General features: G+C 35.5%; 1 protein-coding gene across 1 annotated transcript in view; it reads left to right on the top strand.

Moving 5' to 3' along the window:
- LOC150101697 (ral GTPase-activating protein subunit beta) overlaps positions 1–21,877 on the top strand; it is a 778,187-nt gene that overhangs the window by 458,883 nt on the left and 297,427 nt on the right. The window contains 2 exon segments of the mRNA XM_090400967.1: positions 9,671–9,781; positions 18,974–19,169. Of these exon segments, the coding sequence (XP_090257093.1) occupies positions 9,671–9,781; positions 18,974–19,169 (307 nt within the window).

Genomic DNA, 21,877 nt, shown 5'->3' with positions numbered 1-21,877 from the left:
GAAAAAGATAAAAAATTACAGACTATAAGCTTGCATTTGATACACACAAACGGATGAGTTGTTTGCATTGTAGGATACTAAGCCAATTAATGGGAAGTCACTAACTTCTATATACAAGTAGCCTAATCATGTGCAAACTTTGTTTGCTTATATTTCAATAAAGGGTTAAATAAGAATATAATTTCTTGACATCTTTAATTTAATTGAACTATAAGTTTGCTTTTAAAAGTACATAAAGTGTTTATAAAAATACTAAACAATCACTTTTCTGCATAAAGCTGAGCATAATGAACAAGTTTTATTCAGAAAGGAGTTTAGCATATTTTATTTTGAGCCCATACATATGAGAGGTTGGTTAATCAACCTATGGTACATTTGTGCCGTGTATGGATTGGAAGGGAGAAACTTATATGCATTTGATTTAAAAGTCTGTATATTGGATTCCTTGAGAAAAACATAAGGGGGAAGACCATTCCACAATACAGTAGGGATGAAGGAGAAGGAAAAGAACTTATTCTTTGTTTCAAGGTGTGCTATGAAGGGATGTTGTGTGGCAACCATATGTGTTCCAATGGACTTAGTACTGAGTGGGAAAATTATTGATATTTCATATGAACATTTTGCCATGGAAATATTTATAGAATACACATATTTCAGAAACCAAATGACTGTGCGAAAGCAGGAGGAGTGAGTTGGTAAGAGACAGTTATTAATCAATCTAATTGTCCTCTGTATAATTGACCATCTGTTGATTCAGTACCTACAAAATATATTTATCTAAAAAAGAAAAGCCTTCAACAAAAGCAATCCTAATAGCTTTGAAGAAAAATCAAGTCAAAATTATATATAACAAAATATATGAAAAAGCAATTACTAGTAACCATATGCGAACAGCAGCCCATTACAAATAAACAAAGGAGTACACCAAGGAGGTGCTGTTTTCTTCAAATTAGAATATGCTGTGAGTGAACTAGATTGGAGTGAAAAAAAAAAAGTAATTATTATCAATGGTAAAACACTAAATCGTTTATGATATGCTGATGATATTGCAGTAATGGCAAAAAAAAAAAAAAAAAACTAGAAATGATGAATGAATTAAATACAATACCAAATAAAATAAGATTATACATCAACTATGAAAAAGCTTAAAATAATGACAAATATCAAAAGAAACTAGATAATAGAACAAATAACAATAGACAATAACAAAATTGAGCAAATACAAGAATATGCATATATGTTGGAAGAACTTTTACATTAGATAAAAGAGGCATATATAAAGAAATAAAAAGAATAATTCACCTATGCTGGGATGTTTTTGTTTTCAGGCAAACTGAAATAATTCTTATACAGTAAAGTAAAACCCAGAAAATAGAGCCAAACTTCTCAATGTGTCATCCCAGTTATGAAATAGGGATCAGAAGGATGGCCAATAACTAAATGAATACTGGATAGAATGGAATAGTGAATATAAAATGGAAAGAGAGAGAGAGAGAGAGAGAGAGAGAAAAACATGTTGAATTTCAGACTGCAAAATAAGTAAAGAGGGTATAAGAAAATAAAGTGTTGGATATTGTAATAGATATTTTAAATTTAAAATGGAGATGGACAGGACAAATGTTGGCATTAGGAAGCCTTCAGCAGAGAAAGATTGAGACAAATGGCTTGTAACCAAAAATGGTTATTAAAGAGGGCTTGAAGAAGATTCATATACCTCTGAATAGAATTATTAGAATTATTATTAACATCTCCATGTTAATAATAATTCTATTAACAAGAATTATTATTAACATGGAGTTAATAATAATTAACTCTCCATGGAGTCAGAGACTCTTTATAGGAGATACACACTATTGCACACAGTGCTCATCCAACTGTGCTTGAAACTGATTCAGTGTATCTGCATTCACAATACACTCAAGGCAATTCATTCCACTTACCAACCACTCTCCATGCAAAGAACCTGCTCCTCAGCCCTCTGCTCACACCCTCCTTATACAGTTTCCAGGCAATGGCCTCTTATTCTATCCCTCTCTCTCCCATTCTATGAAAAATCTCTTCCATGTCAGCCTGATAACAATCCCTGACTAGCTTATATGTCTCCATCATATCCTCCCCCCCTTCCTCCTATCCACATTCCAAAGACCACTGCCCACCTTTGTGAATCTTCTCTGGACCCTTTCCCACATATCCTCAAGGCTTTATACAATGGCATCACTTCTCTATTTCTTCATGTCAGGGTTCTCTGCATCATTGCCATTATCTGATGTGACATCTTCACAACTTGTGAATGTGGCCTCCTCAATTTCAGGTCTTTGTCCACCACCACTGCTAGATCTCTCATCTCCTCTACCTCTTTAAAAGTTTCCTCACCAAATGTATACTTTGCATGTCATTGTTGCTTACCAAATTTCAAAACCTTACACTTTTGCAACATCAAACTGAAAGTTCCACTTACCTGCCCATTCATGCAATCTATTCAAGTCCTTCTGTAAGGCCATAACATTTGCTTCACTCTGCATTGCTCTCCCCAATTTTGCATCATCTGCAAACAACTGCATATCACCAGTTAAATCCATCTCAATATCATTAATATATGAATTGAACAACAATGTCCCAAAACTGACTCCTGCAGCACAGTATCCTCTTTCAGGATACTGCACCCCTCCCCATACAACTTTCTGATACCTGTCTGACAGCCAGTCACTGATCCAACTCAGAAGTCTGTTATTCAATCCCACCTGCTTCAATTTATTTACCAGATTGTCATGTGGCAGTCTCTCAAAAGTGTAAGATTTTGCAAAATCCAAGTACACCACCGTATATAGGATTTTTATAGGATCAGTGCTGGAGAGGTTCTGCAGAAAATAGTGGGAGATCAGGGAGAGAACCAGAGGTCATCCCTGGAAGCTGTATAAGGAAGGTGTGAGAGGACAGTTTTTTTTTTTTTTTTTTCTTCATGCAGAGTTGTGAATGATTGGAATGCCTTGCCTGAATGCCTCCTAGATGAGTCTTTCACTCCATGGGGTCTTTGGTAATAATAATATGCATCTCCCCCTGTCCAAGTTATTTGTTGTAGTACATAAGTAAGTTAGTGAAACATACTCTCCCTTTAACAAACTCTATGCTGATAACCACATAGAATACTGCTGTTATCAACCCATTCCTGTATCCTACTTCTCACCAATCTCTTCAGTACCTTCACCACAATTCCAGATATACAGATTAGCCTGTAATTTGAAGCTATAGCCTTATCACTGCCTTTATGCAGTGGGACAATTTTACCCTCCTCCCACTCCCTTGGAACCTGCAAGGCTTATTAAACAGGCATGCCAATGCTACTGCCAATTCCCTTAAAATGTGTGGTGATATATAATCAAATGTTATTGCCTTATTGACATCGTTTATTTCCTCAAATATCTCCTGCTCACCCACAGTTAAGTCATCCTCTCCTACGTCCTCTACACCTAAGTCTCTCATGATTCCACCCTGATCAGGATGAAATATCCTTATAAATTGATCACTGAAAACCTGAACAATGTCTTCTTCAGTAGTTACCATTCTACCACTTCATCCATTAACATCATCTTACCGTTCTTCCTTCTACTTGCCACATATTCAAAAAAAAAAAAAAGAAAACTCTCTAGGGTTTTTTCTTCACCTGATTTGCAAATTTCTTCTCATACTGTACTTCTTTTACTCTTCATGTAACTGATTATTACTATTATTCATCTTGTACTTTCTTCAAAGTACCTTCATTTCCAGATTTCATGCTTAAGCTCCACATTCGTCCATTTTACATCCACCTACCTTATTCAGCACATTTGCCTTCAGAATACATTCACACATTGATGCTGTTATGTATTTCTTTGTCAGTCCCCATTCAGCATTTATTTCCTTACTGCTCAACTCCTCGTTCCATGTTATAGCTCCAAGCTGTCTCCTAAGCTTGTCGTAATCACTAGCCTCATAATTCCACATATATCCTTTCCTCAAAAAAGTCTGCATATTGCTAGCTATAACCTAGGTGATCACTTCATGATCACTTTCACCAACTGGAGGAAAGTCAAAAACCCCACTCACAATTACATCCTCTAATGAAGTGATCAGATCTAGAACTCGCTTGCACCTCCTTCTCATGCTGCCTGAGATAATTATCTTTCAAGAAGTCAAGAAATTCATTTTCCTTGTTCCTTAATCCTATCTCTTCATTCAAATCTATACCACCATAATTAAATCACCACCCATAATAATTAATTACCCTTCCTTTGTTCACTAATCCAAGTTGTTTATACATTTCTTCATCACCACATTCCTGGGCCTATAGCAACATCCAACTAAATATGGCTTCCTGTCAACCTCCACATTACACTATCTCATAACCATTACCACTATTTTTCTCTTTCATGTCTGTCTACCTTATGTGGACATAATTTCCCTGCTATCATCAGCAGCACTATCCCTCCCTCCCTTGTCCTTTCTATCCTCGCAAAAAATACTGTATCCTTCCATTTCTATTCCTGTTAGAATATCGTCTTCATTCAATCATGTTTCACTTATTCCAATGAATTTGGGGTGAATAAACTCAGTCAGTGAAACCATTTCATCTCCCTTACTTCTGATACTTTTGGCATTTTTAAATGAACACAGTAATTCATTTTTAGGTCTATAATCAGTCCTATCCAAGTCACCTATTGGTTGTGATTTTCCCAACCACACCTGCCCAATCACCTTTATCATCACTTAACACATATTATTTGCCCAGTCTCAACTTCCCCAGCCACATCACAATAAACTCCATCTTCATATACACACACATTCACTGCTGCTTTCAACATCCGCTCTCCCTATGTCATGTCTCCCTGCCCATCTGGGCTCTCCCATCGTTTCCCTGTTCCTCTTGCATTCACATTCTCTCTTCATCTCTCACACTACTACTGTTTCCACTGCCAAGCACTTCTGTCTCTTCAATACCACTTTCCTGATTTTTTCCCTTGATCTCTTTCATCTGATCTCTTGCATGCATCACACAATGTACTTCCATCCAGCAACACTTTCTGTTGCTGGATGGAAGTATCAAAATCAACACTATGATTTTGGCTCTCTGTCACAACTCATCGTCATACCTCAGCAACACAGCGACAACCTTTCCTACTACACTGCTATCTTTCACTCTTCTCAATAGCCTCCTGATATTCACTCTCACATCCTCCTTATACCACTTAGATCATTTGTTCCCACAATCATGACTAACTCTTTTGCTCATTTCTTCCTCGTGTATAATGCCTTAATTATCCTACTCATTCTCTCTCCTGCATAGCAGACCTTATGGACTTTCTCTCTCAGTAACTAGTCCTCTAACTATGGAATCTCCATGTACAAGGAGTTGAGCAGTAAGGAAATAAATCACCTCTTTTACTCTTTTTTTTCTTTCATTCTATTCTCTTGCAAACTTTCATTAGTTTCCACTAGATATAACATCACTTCACATATTCCTCATTTCATTTTTCATTTTCAGTAACTGTTTCATCAAACCTTGCATTCCAACAGTTTCATTCTCTGTCACTCCCACAGTCTTACTACCTCTCTTTCTGCTGAACCTTACTTCTGTTTTCTCATTCATACTTTATTTTGTTCCCTTATCACTAACTTTTGCTTCTACATTCTTTCACTCCCTCAGTTTCATTTTTGTTTCTTTCATGTACACCAATCTTCTATCTTTTCAGTCAGTTTCACATTCATTGCCTTGTGTTCTAATAAAATATCATGCTTATGATAAATTCATACTTTCTTTCGTCTCTCGTTCATTCCCTCTGTTTCTCTCTCCACAAACACATCTCTTACACTCTACCATGCATACGTATTGTGCTCACGACATTGAATCATTTTTGAAAAGTCTATGTCATTAATGCCACTTGATTTTCGCAGCACTCACCTAGTTACACCAGTCAACACCTGCCTGGTTGACCTCATGACTACCATTGTGTTATACTTAAAAAATGACAATTTCAACTAATAAATCAGGCAGAAATTCATGCCAGAAATCACCCAGACATGCTTTGATATGAAAAATAAATAGTACAATCCTAAAATTCATGAAATGTTAGCAATTATTACTCAAAATAGCACTTATCTTTCTGGAGCTCTTTCCATCATCATCATCAAATTCCTGCTATGTACCCTCAAGGGGTGTACAGGATATGACAGTACTACATGAAAAATTTACATCATTACTAACTTCCTATCTACAATTTTCCTCCAAATCAGTCTGTTACTTGTCAAGACTCCAACATTATCAGATCTTATTCTATCGTCTAAGGCACATTGTACCGTATCAATCCACCTATATCTTGGTCGTCCTCTGGGTCATTTTCCTGCCAACCTGGCAGAGAACACTTGTTTTGCTAATTTTTCCTCTCCCATTCTATTTAAGTGACCATACCACCTGAGATTAGCTCTGCTAATGCATTCCTGGATGCTGACAATGTCAAGTTCTTTCCTAATATCCTCATTTTTAATATGATATTACCATTGATGCCATCTGTTCACGCCTCTAATCTTTCTAAGGACTCTCATATCTGTGGTCTCTAGTCTTTGGTCAAATGTTTTACTTCTGACCCAGCTCTCAGATCCATAACTTAAAACTGGTTTGAACACTGTCTTGTATACAGCTAATTTAGTGTTCCGACTAATTTCTCTCTTATTCCATATGAATTTATTCAATTGACTTCCCACCATACCAGCTTTGTTGATTCTGTTGTCTATTTCTATATTTAATTTACCATCTTCAGTAAAAATTGTGCCTAAGTAGCTGAAATGTTTTACTTGTTCCACAGGTTCTCCATTCACAACACAGTTGACATTTTCAATGATTCTGCCTATTTTCATTGTCTTTGTCTTTTTATTGCTGACCTTCATATCATATCTATTACAACAGCTATTCAATTTAGTCAGAGAATCTTGCAGACTTGTAGCAGATTTATTTAGAAGTATAACATCATCCACATAAAGCAAAGAGCTGACATTAACATCTCCAATTTTGATATCAGGTTTAATACCACTTTCCTTCATAATGTGATCCATATAGATAATGAATAACAGAGGGGATAATGTACATCCTTGTCTCACACCAGATTTAACATTAAAACATCTTCCCTTACTTCCTTCAATTCTAACTGCTGACTTACAACTCAAATAAAGACTAAGTATTGCTTGATATAATGCCCCATTGACACCATATAACTGCAGCGTATTGAATAGCTTCTCTCTTGGCACCTTGTCATATGCCTTTTCCAAATCGACAAAACTTAAATACAGATCTTTGTTATATTCCCATGCTTTCTCGACTATTTGTCGTAAAGTGAAGATCTGATCCTGACAGCCTCTATTTGGCCTGAATCCAGCTTGTTCTTCACCAAGCTTTTCTTCCACAATTCTTCTCAACCGTTTCTCAAGTATACTTGCATAGATCTTGCCAGGAACACTCAGTAGAGAAATACCTCTGTAATTCTCACATTCAGTTTTATTTCCCTTTTTATATATGGGTACTATGAGAGCTCTACTCCAATCATTGGGAATTTGTCCCTCTGTCCAGGCTTTCTGAACTATGCAGTGCAGCCACTGTAAGACTTTATACCACCATACTTCAGCATTTCTGGTCGAATATCATCTACTCCTGTGCCTTTCCACATTTCAACCCTTTGATGGCTTTTTCTACTTCAAGTATGGATATGTATTCCTGACTGCATGCCTGGTCAGTGTTTTTTATCACTGTGCTGTCATCACCGCTTGTTTCATTTAGCAGTTTTTCAAAGTAATTACTCCATACTTGAAGGATATCTTTTTCTCCTGTTTTCATGTCACCTTCATCATCTCTAACTCCTTTTACAGCACTCTTTCCTCCATTCCTAAGCTTCTTCAACAACCTCCAGAATATTTTGCCATCTTCTTGATATTTATTTTCTATATTCTTGCCAAAGTCCTCCCATGACTTTTGTTTAGCTAGTTTTACACACTGTTTAGCTTTCTTACATTTCTCTCTGTATTCTGTAAGAGTAAAAGCTGACTTATTTGCCAGGAACTTTTGATATGCTTTCTTCTTTTCCTTCACTGTCTCTTTAACTTCCTATGTCCACCAGTGAGTTCTGATTTTTTTTATCCTTGCACACAACCTCACCACATGCCTCTCTGGCAGAATCAATCAATGTTTCTTCAGAGTTTGCCACTGAATCTCCAAGGTTGATTCCTGTTCTCAAACTCTTTCATTTTCTTTTCAATAATCTTTCTGTATTTTAGTCTACAGTTCACATCTGAGAGCTGCTCAACTTTTATTCGCTTTAAAACTTTCTTACATGTTATTCTTTTCAATATGAAATTCAATTTTATCCACTCAAGACTAAATAGTGATCACTTCCAATTTCAAATCCTCTGTTACACTCTGGTGTCCTGCACCAGGGAGAAGACATCACTATCAACAATAACATAGTCAATGAGACTTTTCTTATTCCTAGCCTCTTCTCTCCATGTGAATTTGTGCACATTTTTATGTTGGAACATGGTGTTAGTAATAACCAGTCCATGTCCTGAGCAGAAATCCAACAGATATTTGCCATTATTATTAGCTTTGCTCTTTTCTCCAAATTTTCCCAAAATATTTTTGTATGTCACGCAATCATTTCCTACTCTGCTATTTAGATCCCCAACAAGGACCACTTTTCCTTTTTCATTGTGTCATTTGCTTTTTCTAGAGCGTCAAAAAATTCCTCCACTTCTACCTTAGTAGAACCTTCTGTGGGACCATAGTCACAAATAAGTCTCATTGTCCAGTTCCCCATTCTCATATTTGCCCACATTACTCTACTTGAGACTGACTGCCATTCAAGAAGATTAACCTCGTATTTTGTGTTGAATACTATGGCTACACCTTCTTTTCCTTGATTGTCATTGCCTGAATATAACATTTTGTATTTATTGCTTAGAAAGATCTCACCAGTTTTGGTCTTTTTTGTTTCAGTCACCCCTATTATGTCGATCTGGTACTTATCTAATTCCTCAGCTAGCTCCATTTCTTTGCCATTCAGGCTTCTTACATTGATAGTACCGATCTTTAACTCTGGTGATGTTGAGTTGGGGTTTGTTTTCAGATTTGTTCCAGTAGCTGACTTTTCGCTGTTCGCCCTGGTTCCCTGGCGAAAACAATGGGGGCCTTGTTTAACCGGGTGACGCCCAAGCCGGCATGAAATTTTGTCATGTTGTACCATCATTTTTTATTTTGGTTTAACCAATAAGAATACAATTTGGTCGGCTAAATCCCAAATTGCCAGCCCATCTTCGTTCGTTCAGTATCAAAGTAGATACCCAACAGGGTGCACCATGAGAAGGTGAGGATTGGACATTAGGTCAGAAGCCCTGGTCGGTTCTCCGCATTCCTTTAAAGGCTATGTGGAGGTCTCCTCTCAGTTATACAGCTTTGACCCTTAAGCACCCCTTTCCAACACTATTTAATTCTTATGAAGTATTTCAAATAGATAATTTTAATAATTAAAATAAAGGAAAATCTTTGATTACAGATTGAGTGAAAAAATGTATTACTAAACTGCTTGCTATTTTGAAATATTCTTGAATATTGATTATAAGTTTTATTTATTTTTAAAAAATTTTTGTGTAATAGCCAAAAATAACAGATCCTCCAATATTGAAAGGGGACAAGGAGCTAAAACCTGCATCCATGAGAGTAAAGGATGCTGCTGAAGCTGTATTGGCATGCATGTTAGACCATGTGGTAAGATTTACCATCTGATTTCCAAGTTCATTACACATTTGAATATATAAATATTAGAATATTCTGTTAGCTGCAATAATTTTGTGTTAGAGATTAGGTAGAACTAATTCCTTGCATCCATATACCAAATAGGCCATATCATTTAATTTAGAAGAAGAAAAAAATATGCAACTGCTTGAAAGTATTAATTATGATGGGGTGTGAATGAACTTCAGTTGAGTCATCTCTAAAAAGCATAAAATATATAATTTTCATTTTGTGGTCTCTGAAACTCTGTCTAGATTGTTTCATGTATTAAGTTAGACCATGATGCTCTTTCTGTTTGTCTTCCTTCATTGATTTTTCTAATATTTTATATTAGAAATTATGTAATAATGATATCAGATTTGCACTTCTTTTTTGAGAAGACATTGTAATCTTCCTTCTTATAAATTACCAGGGCAAAATCTCATTATAGAGATTCCTTCTGCTGATTAGAACATTTGTATCTGGTATTCATTTCAAAACATCCAAACTTGCATGTAGTCATCACTCTCCAGGATCTCACTTTTGCTTTGTAAGTTGTCATATTGTATTGCACATGAGGAGTCCTTCAGGGTGAGTCACTATCCATTACTCATATTGTTAGAGTGATTCAAGAATCATGACTATTGTTCTCTCGGGATGTTAATCCTGTGACAAAAGCTTAACCATGGTTTGTGCTAGAATGCTATTTCAGACTAAAATGATGTGTATCATCTCCCTTGAGGAACCTGAGAAGACTATTGCTCATTATCACAGCAGGTGGCAACAGTTCCTAAGGACTTGTTCATCACCGGCAAGTATGTTATTCTACACATGAATTTTTTTTCTTTTTTTTTTAAGATATGACTTTTTGTTAAATCCTAAAACAAAAATAAAAATTAAATAACTATTATGCAAGGAGTTAGTTGATTAATTTATAAAACTTTATTTAGGATTTATAAAACTTTTATAATTATGCAAGGAGTTAGTTGATTAATTTATAAAACTTTATTTAGGATTTATAAAACTTTTATAATTATGCAAGGAGTTAGTTGATTAATTTTCCAATGAGCAGTTAAAAGTAGTGAAAATGAATATTTTTGGCTGTCTGCCAGCCTTGCTTGGCAAATGGATAGCATATTCTCTCATCAAACAAGCTACATGTTTATAAATCTCTGTGAGGCTCCACACACAGCATAAGTATTCAATATGTGGGAAGCAGTGTGCACTACTCCTTAATTTCTGTTGATATGATCTTGCTCTATATTGAAAGGTAACCAAGTAAATATTAGTGTCACTGTAGCTATAAAAAAAAAATCTCCAAAAAAACAATCACAAAAAGTAGCACAAAAATGAAAACATGGTATCAGAATTTCATACAATAAAAAGCACTTCCATATTCATTTCAACAACATTCAGACCATAAATACATATTATTTTATGGCATCTCCATGGAGACCAAGAGACCCAAATCAACCATCATACACACAAATCTTATCACATCTCTCCTTAAATCCATTCACTATTAGGGAACTCACAACCAATTCTGGCAAGCCATTCCACTCATTTACCACTCTCCATGCAAAAAATCTGGTCTACACACCCCTACTAATCACACTCTTACACAACTTCCACAGATGGCACCTAGTTCTCCGACTATTTGTTATATATTGAAAATTTTCACTTGCATCAATTTTATAAAACTCCTTTAATACCTTAAAAATTTCTATCATGTCCCCTCTCCTCTGCCTATCAACCAAACTTTTTAACCCACCAACCTTCAACCTATCCTTGTAGAAAGTATTCCACAGACTTGTCACCATCTTGGGCACTCGTCTCTGAATCCTCTCGACCGCCTCCTGGTTCCCGAGAAATCCATGTGATCAAATCTGTGCACAGCAGTCAAAGTACAGCTGAATCATGGCTTTAAGAGATAATAACTTCCTTATCTTTACTTGTTAATGTATTTTTCAACATTCAAGTAATTTGTTGAGCTATTTTACTAACTTTTGCAGTATGCCCTCTGAACTTCAACTCTTTGTCCAACATTATCCCCAAGTCCCTAGCCTCATCAATTTCCTGCTATCCAATACCATCAATATGATACACCATAAGCAACCTTTTCAACCTGAAGTGCATAACCTTACATTTTGCAACATTAAATTGACAATCATTATCCCTTACCACAATGCCAATTTATTTAAATCATCCTGCAGGATATCTAAATCATCTTTATCAACTATTGCTCTCCCAAATTTTGCATCATCAGCAAACAACTGAATATTCCCTCTAAAATCTTTCCCTATGTCATTGGTATACAACTTAGAGAGTAGTGGCCCTAGTTTCAAACCCTGAGGTACTCCACTAGTCACCATCATTCTCCTAGATTCCACTCCACCATATACTACTCTCTGGTGTCTGTCCATCAACCCCCCCCCCAATCCATGTTACTAGCCTTGTATCCGTTCCCATTTGCTCCAGCTTTCGCATATTGTATTCTGTCAAATGCTTTGGCAAAGTTGAGCAGTATCATAGTGTGGCTATTACTTTTATCCAATTCTGTTGTAACTTTATTATAAAATATGAATAATTTACTAAGACAGGACCTACTCTTTATAAAGCCATGCTGCCCACTATAGAGTATCACATCCACCCACTGTTGCATTTTACCTGTCTTCAACTTTTCCAATACTTTTTCAACTACTCCCAGTATATTAATTGATCTGTAGTTTCCTACCTCTATCTTGGAGCCACCTTTATGCAATAGTGCTATCTTACTCTTTTTCCACTCTCTTGGAACCCTGCCAGAGCTGAGACTTAGATTGAACAACTTTGTCAAGGGCAATGACAATTCTTTTGCACTTTCATGTAGTACACGGGCTGTGTTCACATCCATATTTTTGAATATACTGAACACCTCCTGTTCATCTATCTTAATGGTGATATGCATATCTCTAACATCTGCAACTGTAAAATCACCACTTGTATGATCCCATTTAAGTGCCATTTCATTTCTAGGAAGTTGACTACCAAGATGTGACTCATGGTTAACTACAAGCATTACGACATGTGGTGATTCTTCCTTACAGCCATGAATACTTCCTTGTTGTAAGTATTCATGGCTGTAAATCTGTGTGTGGTCACAGGGCCAGTTTGCCTGTGAACCCAAGTCTTTACAACCAAAGGGCTTCATCTATACTGACTGAGCTATGGAGACCTATGTGATACACCTTTGCAAAATGATCACTCAGCAACTCAACTATTTCTTTTGGTTCAATCACTCTGCTACCATGAGCATTACTTAAAGTCATTCTACTGTAGTTATTTTTCCTCTTACTTGCTGCATAAGAAAAATGCATTTGTATTTACTTTGGCCTGCTTAGTTATTTTCTTTCAAAATCTAATTTTTCCTTTTTTTTTTTTTTTTAATGTGAAACTAGTCACCCTTTTTGCTTGCACTCTGCACTGTTCATTAGTATGCTGATCATTGTTTTCTTTTTTTGCAATTCTTGCTTTATATCCCTACTCACCTACTTAATTCCATCTTGGATCATCCTACCTTGGGTGTGCAGTCTGATACTGCTACTCTCAAGCAGTCTCTGACCACTGGCTGTGCACTACTAACATTCTTTCCTTGCATCTTCTCAAGCCATGGTACTATTTCAAGATGACTCCTGAGTCTCTCATAATCACCAGCTTTATAGTTGAACATAAACCCCTTCGTGATAGAGAACTCTGCAATGTGGAAACTTCTCAGAGCAAGACTGCATGGTCGCTCTCCCCAATTGGAGGCAGAGTGTCTGCCTTGGTTGTGGACATATCTTTGATGCTGTTATCCATTCTCAGATTTCAACATATCTTTGGACCCATAGTTACCCTTGTATAATGTCATTACCAACCCATTCAAATTGGAGACCTGTGAAATCTCATTCATCATTGCATAATCATTAGTGTACACATGCTCATTTATCACAAGGATGGCCAGACACATGCTTGATTTCATCCTTCCCAGTATCTCTAGTTTCTCTGGTTTTGGCTACCAGTCTCACTAAACAACACTGTCTCCATATATCTAACTCAAAAAACATTTAAATGTAGTCTGTCAAGCATATATAAGTCCTTTTGTCCATTGAAATCACTCCTCCTGCAATATGTTAATGATATGCATGACCACTTCATCATCAAATGCCAGATTGTACTCTCAGGAAGCATACAGTAGAGTGTAATATTAAAACATAAAAAGCTTACATTATTACTAATTCCCTATCAGCATTTCTTTTCCAAATTAGTCTATTATCTATCAGAACCTATATTTTGGTCTTCGAAGGCACTTCTAGTTGTATCAGTCCACCTAGTTCTTGGTTTTCTTCTTGGTCTTTTTCATGGCATCTTGACATGAAACACCTGATTTGAGAAACTTTATTTCCTTCTATTTTGTTCAAGTATTCACACCTTATGAGATAATCTCTGTGCACACATTCCCAAATGCTAATAGTGTCAAGTTCTATCTTAATATCTTCATTTTTTAATATGATTCTGCCATTAATACCATCTGTCTTACAACTCTCGTATCTGTTCTCTGTTCAGCTGGTATATTTCTAACACAACTCTCAGATCCATAAGTTAAAATTGTTTTGAACACTGTCTTGTATACAGCAAGTTTAGTGTTTGACTAATATCTCTTATATTCCATATAAATTTATTCATCTGGGTTCCCTCATACCACCCTTGCTTATTCGGTTTTATGTTTCCATATTTAGTCTGCACATCTTCACTGAAAGTTGTACATTTTAAATATCTGAAATGTTTTACTTATTCTATAGGTTCTCCTTTCAGGATATCTAATCTTTGCAGGGTTCCTGCCTATTTTCACAGTCTTTGTCTTTTTTATTGCTGATTTTCAGTTTAGTAAGGGATCCTACTTACTTGTACTCGATTTACTTAAGAGTATAATGTCACCTGTGTAGAGTAAAGAGTATCTCCAATTTTGACTGCCACTTGACAAGCTGTTAAATAAATTGAAACAGATGGGATTGGATAACAGACTTCTGAGTTGTATCAGTGACTGGCTATCAGATAAGTATCAGAAAGTTGTATGTGGGGAGTCCAGTATCCTGAAAGAGGGAGGTCACTAATAATTATATTGTTTTATATTAATTATATTAGGATTGATTTAACTAGTGATCTGCAGCTGTTTGCAGATGATGCAAAATTAGGGAGAGCAATGCAGAGTCAAGCAGATTATGGCCTTACAGGAGGACTTGAATAGATTGCATGAATGGGCAGTTAAGTAGAATTCTCAGTTCAATGTTGCAAAGTGTAAGGTTTTGAGATTTGGTAAGCAATGATCAGATTTAAAGTAAACACTTGGTGGGGAAACTTTAAAGGAAGTAGAGGAGATGATAGATCTGAGAATGGTGGTGGACAAGGACTTGAAATTCAGGGCCACATTGCAAGTTGTAAAGACATCACATTGGATAATGGCAATGATGTAGAGAACTCCCGACATGCAGAAATAAAGAGGTTATGATGCCATTGTATAGGGCCTTGATCAGGCCTCATGTGAATTTTTGTGCACTGATTTGGTTGCCTGGTTTTTATGGTGACGAGGATATGTTGGAAAGGGTCCAGAGAAGATTCACAAAGGTGGTCAGTGGTCTTAGCAATGTGGATTACAAGGACAGATTGAGAGAATGTAAGTTTCAAAGTCTCATGAATAGGAGGAAGTGGGGAGATATGATTGAAACATATAAGCTAGTCAGGGGGTTATCAGGTTGACATGGAAAAGATTTTTTTATAGTGTAAGAGAGGGGGGAGGGTAAAACAAGAGGTCATCATGGAAACTGTATAAGGTTGGTTTGAGGAGAAGATTTATTCCATGAGGAGTGGTTGGTCGGTGGAATGAATTGCCTGAGTGTGTTGTGAATGTAGATACATTGAATCAGTTTAAGGCATAGTTGGATGATCATTGTGTGCAATAGTGTGTACCTTTCACGATGAGTCTCTCTCTGTGGAGATCAGATGTTAATAATAATAATAATAATAATAATAATAATTATTATTATTATTATATTATTATTATTATTATTATGCTATATTATTATGTGACACCTCTAAGGAGTCCAAAGACTCATCGAGGGAGGACACCTTCTCTACAACTTTCTGTCTCTACCAACTACTATGAACCGCAACTACCATTATCATCTACACCAATGCCATCTATTGCCCACCACCACCACTTCCACAGACAGTAAGGCTGCAGGTTTAAATCTCGCTTGGACATCCATGCCCAAGCGGGATTTAAACCTGCAGCCTTTTGGCTGGAGAGTGAATACGCTAACCACTCAGCCAACGAGGCCAGCAAATAATAATAATAATATATATGCAGGATGTTTCAAAAAGAATGTCCCGATTTGAAAATTGTATATCTCTGCAACATTGTATATCATGGCATTCATTTGTCGCATTCATTTGTGAACCACAAATAAATGCGACTTGTACCATGTGAATGGCCTTGGCCCAGAGTTTGATATGACGACCGCTAGATGCCACTACTAGTGCCCAAATAGCCTCTATGCTTAGTTAATGAGAAGATGTGTGTGCATGCGTTCACATACCAAGAATGGGCATCACTTCACTTAGACCTCACAAATGGCACTAGTTTTTTTTTTTTTTTATTTAATTTTTTTTCCTTGTTATTGTTTTTATCATGTAATGCTTTGATACAAAATAAATAACGGAAAAAACTCATGTAGAAAGATTATTTAATAGTATAATTGTCGCCTGTGTGTCACAGGCATCTTCAGTACATTAAGCTCAAAATTAAACACTAACTGACAATTCTAAAAAGCACCACTTAAGTAGCTGGTGTAAGATAACTAAAAAGGTCAATAACTTTCCTAAAAAAAAAAAAAATTAATACAATAAAAATTTAGGAAGGATTAGCTGATTTGTAAAGTACTATCTCCCATAAAGGGGATAGACGTAAGCCGTCGGATCTGTAGGAGAATGAAGTAGAGTTTCACATGTTTCTTTATAAAGACATTCCATGAGAAACTGACTTTTGTGAAGAACTCTTGTCTTTTTCCAATGAACTCTATGTCTAGTGAAGATGGCATGTTCAGAAAGTCCAGACTTTTCAGGTTTAAAGTATTCAATATAAGATTGGTGTTCTTCTAGCCGAATAGAGGCAGATCTTCCCGTTTGTCCGAAATAAGATAATCCACAAGAGCACGGAATCTGGTAGACACCTGGATGATTAAGATGTGGAAGCTTGTCCTTAGGAGAAGTGAGAAAGGTGGAGATTTTTCTAAATGGTCAAAAGGCAACAAAAATATTCAGTGGTTTTAAAACTTTTGCTATACGTTCACTGATGCCTTGTACATAAGGGATAGTAATGCGCGTTATTTCCTCTGTGTTTAAAGAGGAAGACATATTAAAACCACTCAAAGTTCTTTTAATGAAGCAATTCTTATAACCATTAGATAGAAAGGAAGAAGTTATATATTGTAGTTCTTTCTGTAAAAGATCGTCTGAAGAACAAAAGGAGTGGGCCCGATGAACCAGTGTTTTAATAGTTCCTGCCTTTTGACTGGGATGGTAATGAGATTCCGCATGGATATAATGGCCTGTATGAGTCTTCTTTCTATAAACTGAGAAATGTAGGTTACCATCTGGTTGGCAAAGAATTAGAAGAACACCAATCTTATATTCAATGCTTTAAACCTGAAAAGTCTGGACTTTCTGAACATGCCATCTTCACTAGACACAGAGTTCATTGGAGAAAGACAAGAGTTCTTCACAAAAGTCAGTTTCTCATGGAACGCCTTTATAAAGAAACATGTGAAACTCTACTTCATTCTTCTAACTTAAACAGATCCGACGGCTTACGTGTATCCCCTTTATGGGAGATAGTACTTTACAAATCAGCTAATCTTTCCTAACTTTTTATTGTATTAATTTTTTTTTTTTTTTTTTTTTTTTTTTTAGGAAAGTTATTGACCTTTTTAGTTATCTTACACCAGCTACTTAGGTGGCGCTCTTTGGAATTGTCAGTTAGTGTTTAATTTTGAGCCTAATGTACTGAAGATGCCTGTGACACACAGGCGAAAATTATACTATTAAATAATCTTTCTACGTGAGATTTTTCCATTATTTATTTTGTATCGATATGTCTACTCACGGTATACCTCTTTTAAAAAAAAAATGTAATGTTTTGGTTTTGGACTCCAAAACCAAAACATTCTTCTGCAATTTCAGCTTAATAAACTTGTTGATACTACTGTTGTTAGTAATGATAATGGTGCTTTGATCACCTTCAGATACTTTGGCATGTAAAATTCTTATACAGTGTGTTCTGTAATTCTATAAAGGCTGTGTAAGTCAGATAAACCTTCTACCTTTGTTACTGTATCAGAGAATGGTAAGAAATCTCTTTGTCACCAGGCAGCTTGTCAAGTTTGCATTAGCGCACACATGAAGCAGTTAGCAGTCTAATGTTCTTTAATAAGTGGTTCTTTCACTTTGTGAATAAAACTCTGCAAGATATATCTAATCGGCTCTTTGCTAACTTTAAGTTGCTCAACCTGTGTGATATACGGCATACAAGTCATGATAGCAGATTTGGGGTGCAGTTCATATGCACAAATTTATCATATATCATCAGCAGTAAAGCCTCAAAGTATTTTCTAACTAGGACAATTTTCTGTACTTTGTATCAGAATGGCTCTAGTTAGAAATTGCTTAACAGCAGCTATTGTTGGTATACTGCAGAATTGCTGTGATAATTGTGAGAGTGAACCGTTGTATACCATTGTTATAACATTCTTTAATTTTTGTATATGATTTTTCACATTACAATTTTCTTTTAATAATTTTTACCTGTTTTTGGTAAGAAAATTTAGACAATCTTTATTTCTACATGCGGTTTAGAGTATTGATTGTTTGTATTGATCTGTCTTTAATTCTTTTTGGGTAATGAATGGATGGAATCATGATAAAAAAAGCTAAACTACATTAAGTAAAAATATTTATAACTTATTCCCTAAGCATTCTTCATGTCATTATTATCATTATTTGAACCACTGTGACTTTTTTCTCAGAAATGTTTTAATGACTAATGTAGAGGAGTTATTTTTTGAAAAGAGTTTGTGCATTTATTTTACAGTTATATGTATATTTTCATTTTAGGGTTATTTTCCTCCTCCTTGTGGACCTGAAAATTTATCTTCCCTTTTAGATGAACAAACGTTACTCCTTTATTGCAATAGTTGGAGTGGTGGTGGTTCCCTTGCAAGAGAAGAAGCTGTAAATCATTTTCGTTATTTTGTTACAGATAATTCTACAATCTTGGCATTATTGGAGCAACATCTTGGAAATGATCAAGGTTAGCATTTATGACTGAAAAATATCAATTGGTAGTAATGGATAGTTGTATTTGTTAGCTGGGCCTTATCAATTTTAGTAAAGTGCCCACTTTGTTTGGTTTTATTGCAGTTAATAGTTAATAGCATTCCACTAAAGAATGATAATATTTTAAATCCAAATTGTTATATAGCATTCCACTAAAGAATGATAATATTTTAAATCCAAATATGTGTTGAGAGAAACGAAGATAGAGCATTAGCAAATATTGTGCATCACAGTTTGGAGTGCAGCCATACTCGCTCCAAGTATTTCTATAGAAACTGTAGATTATAAGGTTGGGACCATGACATAGTCAGAAAATTGGCCATTTTCTCTCCAACCACCTATTTGGGAAATCAATATTCACACAAGTTCTGGGGCAGTATACTTGCATTGCCACTTTCTTTAAATTGATTATACAACTACTTGATATATACCTGGTTAATTACCTGGTTAATTACACTGGTGTCCAAAAGTTAGGGATATACTACCTTTTTACCTATATATGAAAAAACTTTCATAGCTACAGTCAAATATGGACATAAATTTATTGCCAGCATATTCATAAATTATATTACGTGACAAATGTGTTATAAATTTTGTCCAGATTAAAATAATATTGCAGTATGTTTTTGGCAAAAGTTACAAATTTTCTAAGAACGTAGTTAATGAATTAATGTACAGTACTTACCCACTATGCAGAAAAACATTTCAGTATGGAATATGTACACCCTGAACTGCAGTGCAGCTCTAACAATGTTGTACCATGCTTAGCACCAAGTGATTCTGGGGTTCTTGAGGAAAACTGGCCCACTCCTCCTTCAGAGCAAGGATAAGACCTTGTTAATCAAACAGAATTTTGAAGAACTTTGTTGCAATATTGTTCACGAGTTATAGCCCCTTTTTTTCAGCACTTGTAGCTCGTGCATCTATTAAGCATAATGCCTCCCAATACAATGACTCCAGTGCTGCAGAATCTATTCCTTTCAAGAACATTCTCCAATGGTAATCATTACCACTTTCACCCAAAATCAAGTGGGAAATCTGAAGAAAGACTAAAACAACTCTCATCTGTAAAGAGTACATTAGCCCTTTGGTGTCTTGTCCAAATTTTTATGGATACAGCACTATGCACTCTATGATGAGCACATAGTGTTGAAAATGACCTCTATGATGAGCTATGGATAAAGGAACACAGACTTACATTTTGGCCTTTTGGCTTATAGGCCTACTTGTCACTAACATCTTACCGCAGTTTGTTGAGGTATTCACATACCTATGCTTGAGTGGAGCATAATTGCATGCTGACCTGCCATGGTGCATTGATTATGTTTTGCTGTTATAACCGAAAATTTGTCTTCATGCTCCATGGTAGAGTTAAGGCGACCTCTTAGCAAACATCTGGAACATGTTCCATTGGTTAAATATTGCCCAGATCCTGGATACAATGCTATATGAGATTCCATACTCTCTGGCAATATCAGTAATTTTGTGGCCCTTCTTCGAGCTTTCCAATAATCCTTCCCCACGTGAAATCATCTAGATCAGCAGTTCCCAACTTGTGTTTTGTGGAACCCTAGGGTTCTGCCAATAAAATTAGTTTTAGCTCTAATTAATAGTTTAAAATATGTGTGAAAAATTTATTTAATTAGAGTTTAAAAAATTTGAATAAAATCCGTTGAGTCAAGTGGTAGATGATTGAATTGAATACCATGCATCAAAGATGTTGTTCAGTGTATGCTATATGAGAAATCCTGTCAACAAATTGATAATTTCTTTCTCAAATAGTACAGTTTTATGCAAAATTCATGATTGGCTGAGTATATTGAGCAAGAACTTATTTTAGGACTTCAGTCCTAAAATAAGTTCTTTACAATTGAGTGCTCTTTACAATTAACCTATCAATATTATTAGCTTCACTCATTATTACTACAATAATTCTATTGAAGAAGACATGTTACAGCATGAAAAAATTGTTGAGAACTGTTTTTAGGACCTGTGAAAGGGGCAGTAACACGAATTAAAAATGTCGCTAAAACATGCATGAGTAGTCACTTTGTTCTTCATATACATGCACTGGTTGCTCAAAATATCTCTTCATCTTTCAATGTATTTTAGATGATGCAATGAAAATTGTTAACTTTATGAAAATACGACCATTAAAAAACAAGATTATTTAAAATTCTTTGAAGATATGGGCACTAACATACATCTTTGCTGCTACATATGGAAATTAGATGGCTGTCACCTGGCGTAGTTCTTGTCAGATTGTTTGAATTATTATAAGAGCTCACCATAGTCTTGCACAGTGACAAAGTTCTTTTAGCAGATCGCTTTAGATACATTTGGTGTTTGTATCAAATTGCTTATCTGGGTGATATATTCATAAAATTAAATGATGTTTCTCTCTCCCTTCAAGGAAAAAATTTAAATATTTTAACACAAAAAAAATAAATTATGATCATTATTACGAAAGTTACAATACTGGACCATGACTCTTGAAAAAAATAATATGGACTTTTTACAGGAATCGAACTGTGAAATTGATGAGGAAATTTGATAAGAATTATGTCATCTAAAATCAATAAATGTGTCATTAAATGACTACTTTCCTGTACTAAAAGATGACAATAATTATTGGGTTTTCAACTTTGATTATTAAAGAAAAATCAGAGGAACTATCTACTT

Source organism: Typopeltis vanoorti, chromosome 11, assembly GCF_054136105.1.
Source record: "Typopeltis vanoorti isolate ZY-2024b chromosome 11, IOZ_Tvanoo_1.0, whole genome shotgun sequence".
NCBI lineage: Eukaryota > Metazoa > Arthropoda > Arachnida > Uropygi > Thelyphonidae > Typopeltis > Typopeltis vanoorti.
This window is presented reverse-complemented; position numbering and strand designations above follow the sequence as displayed.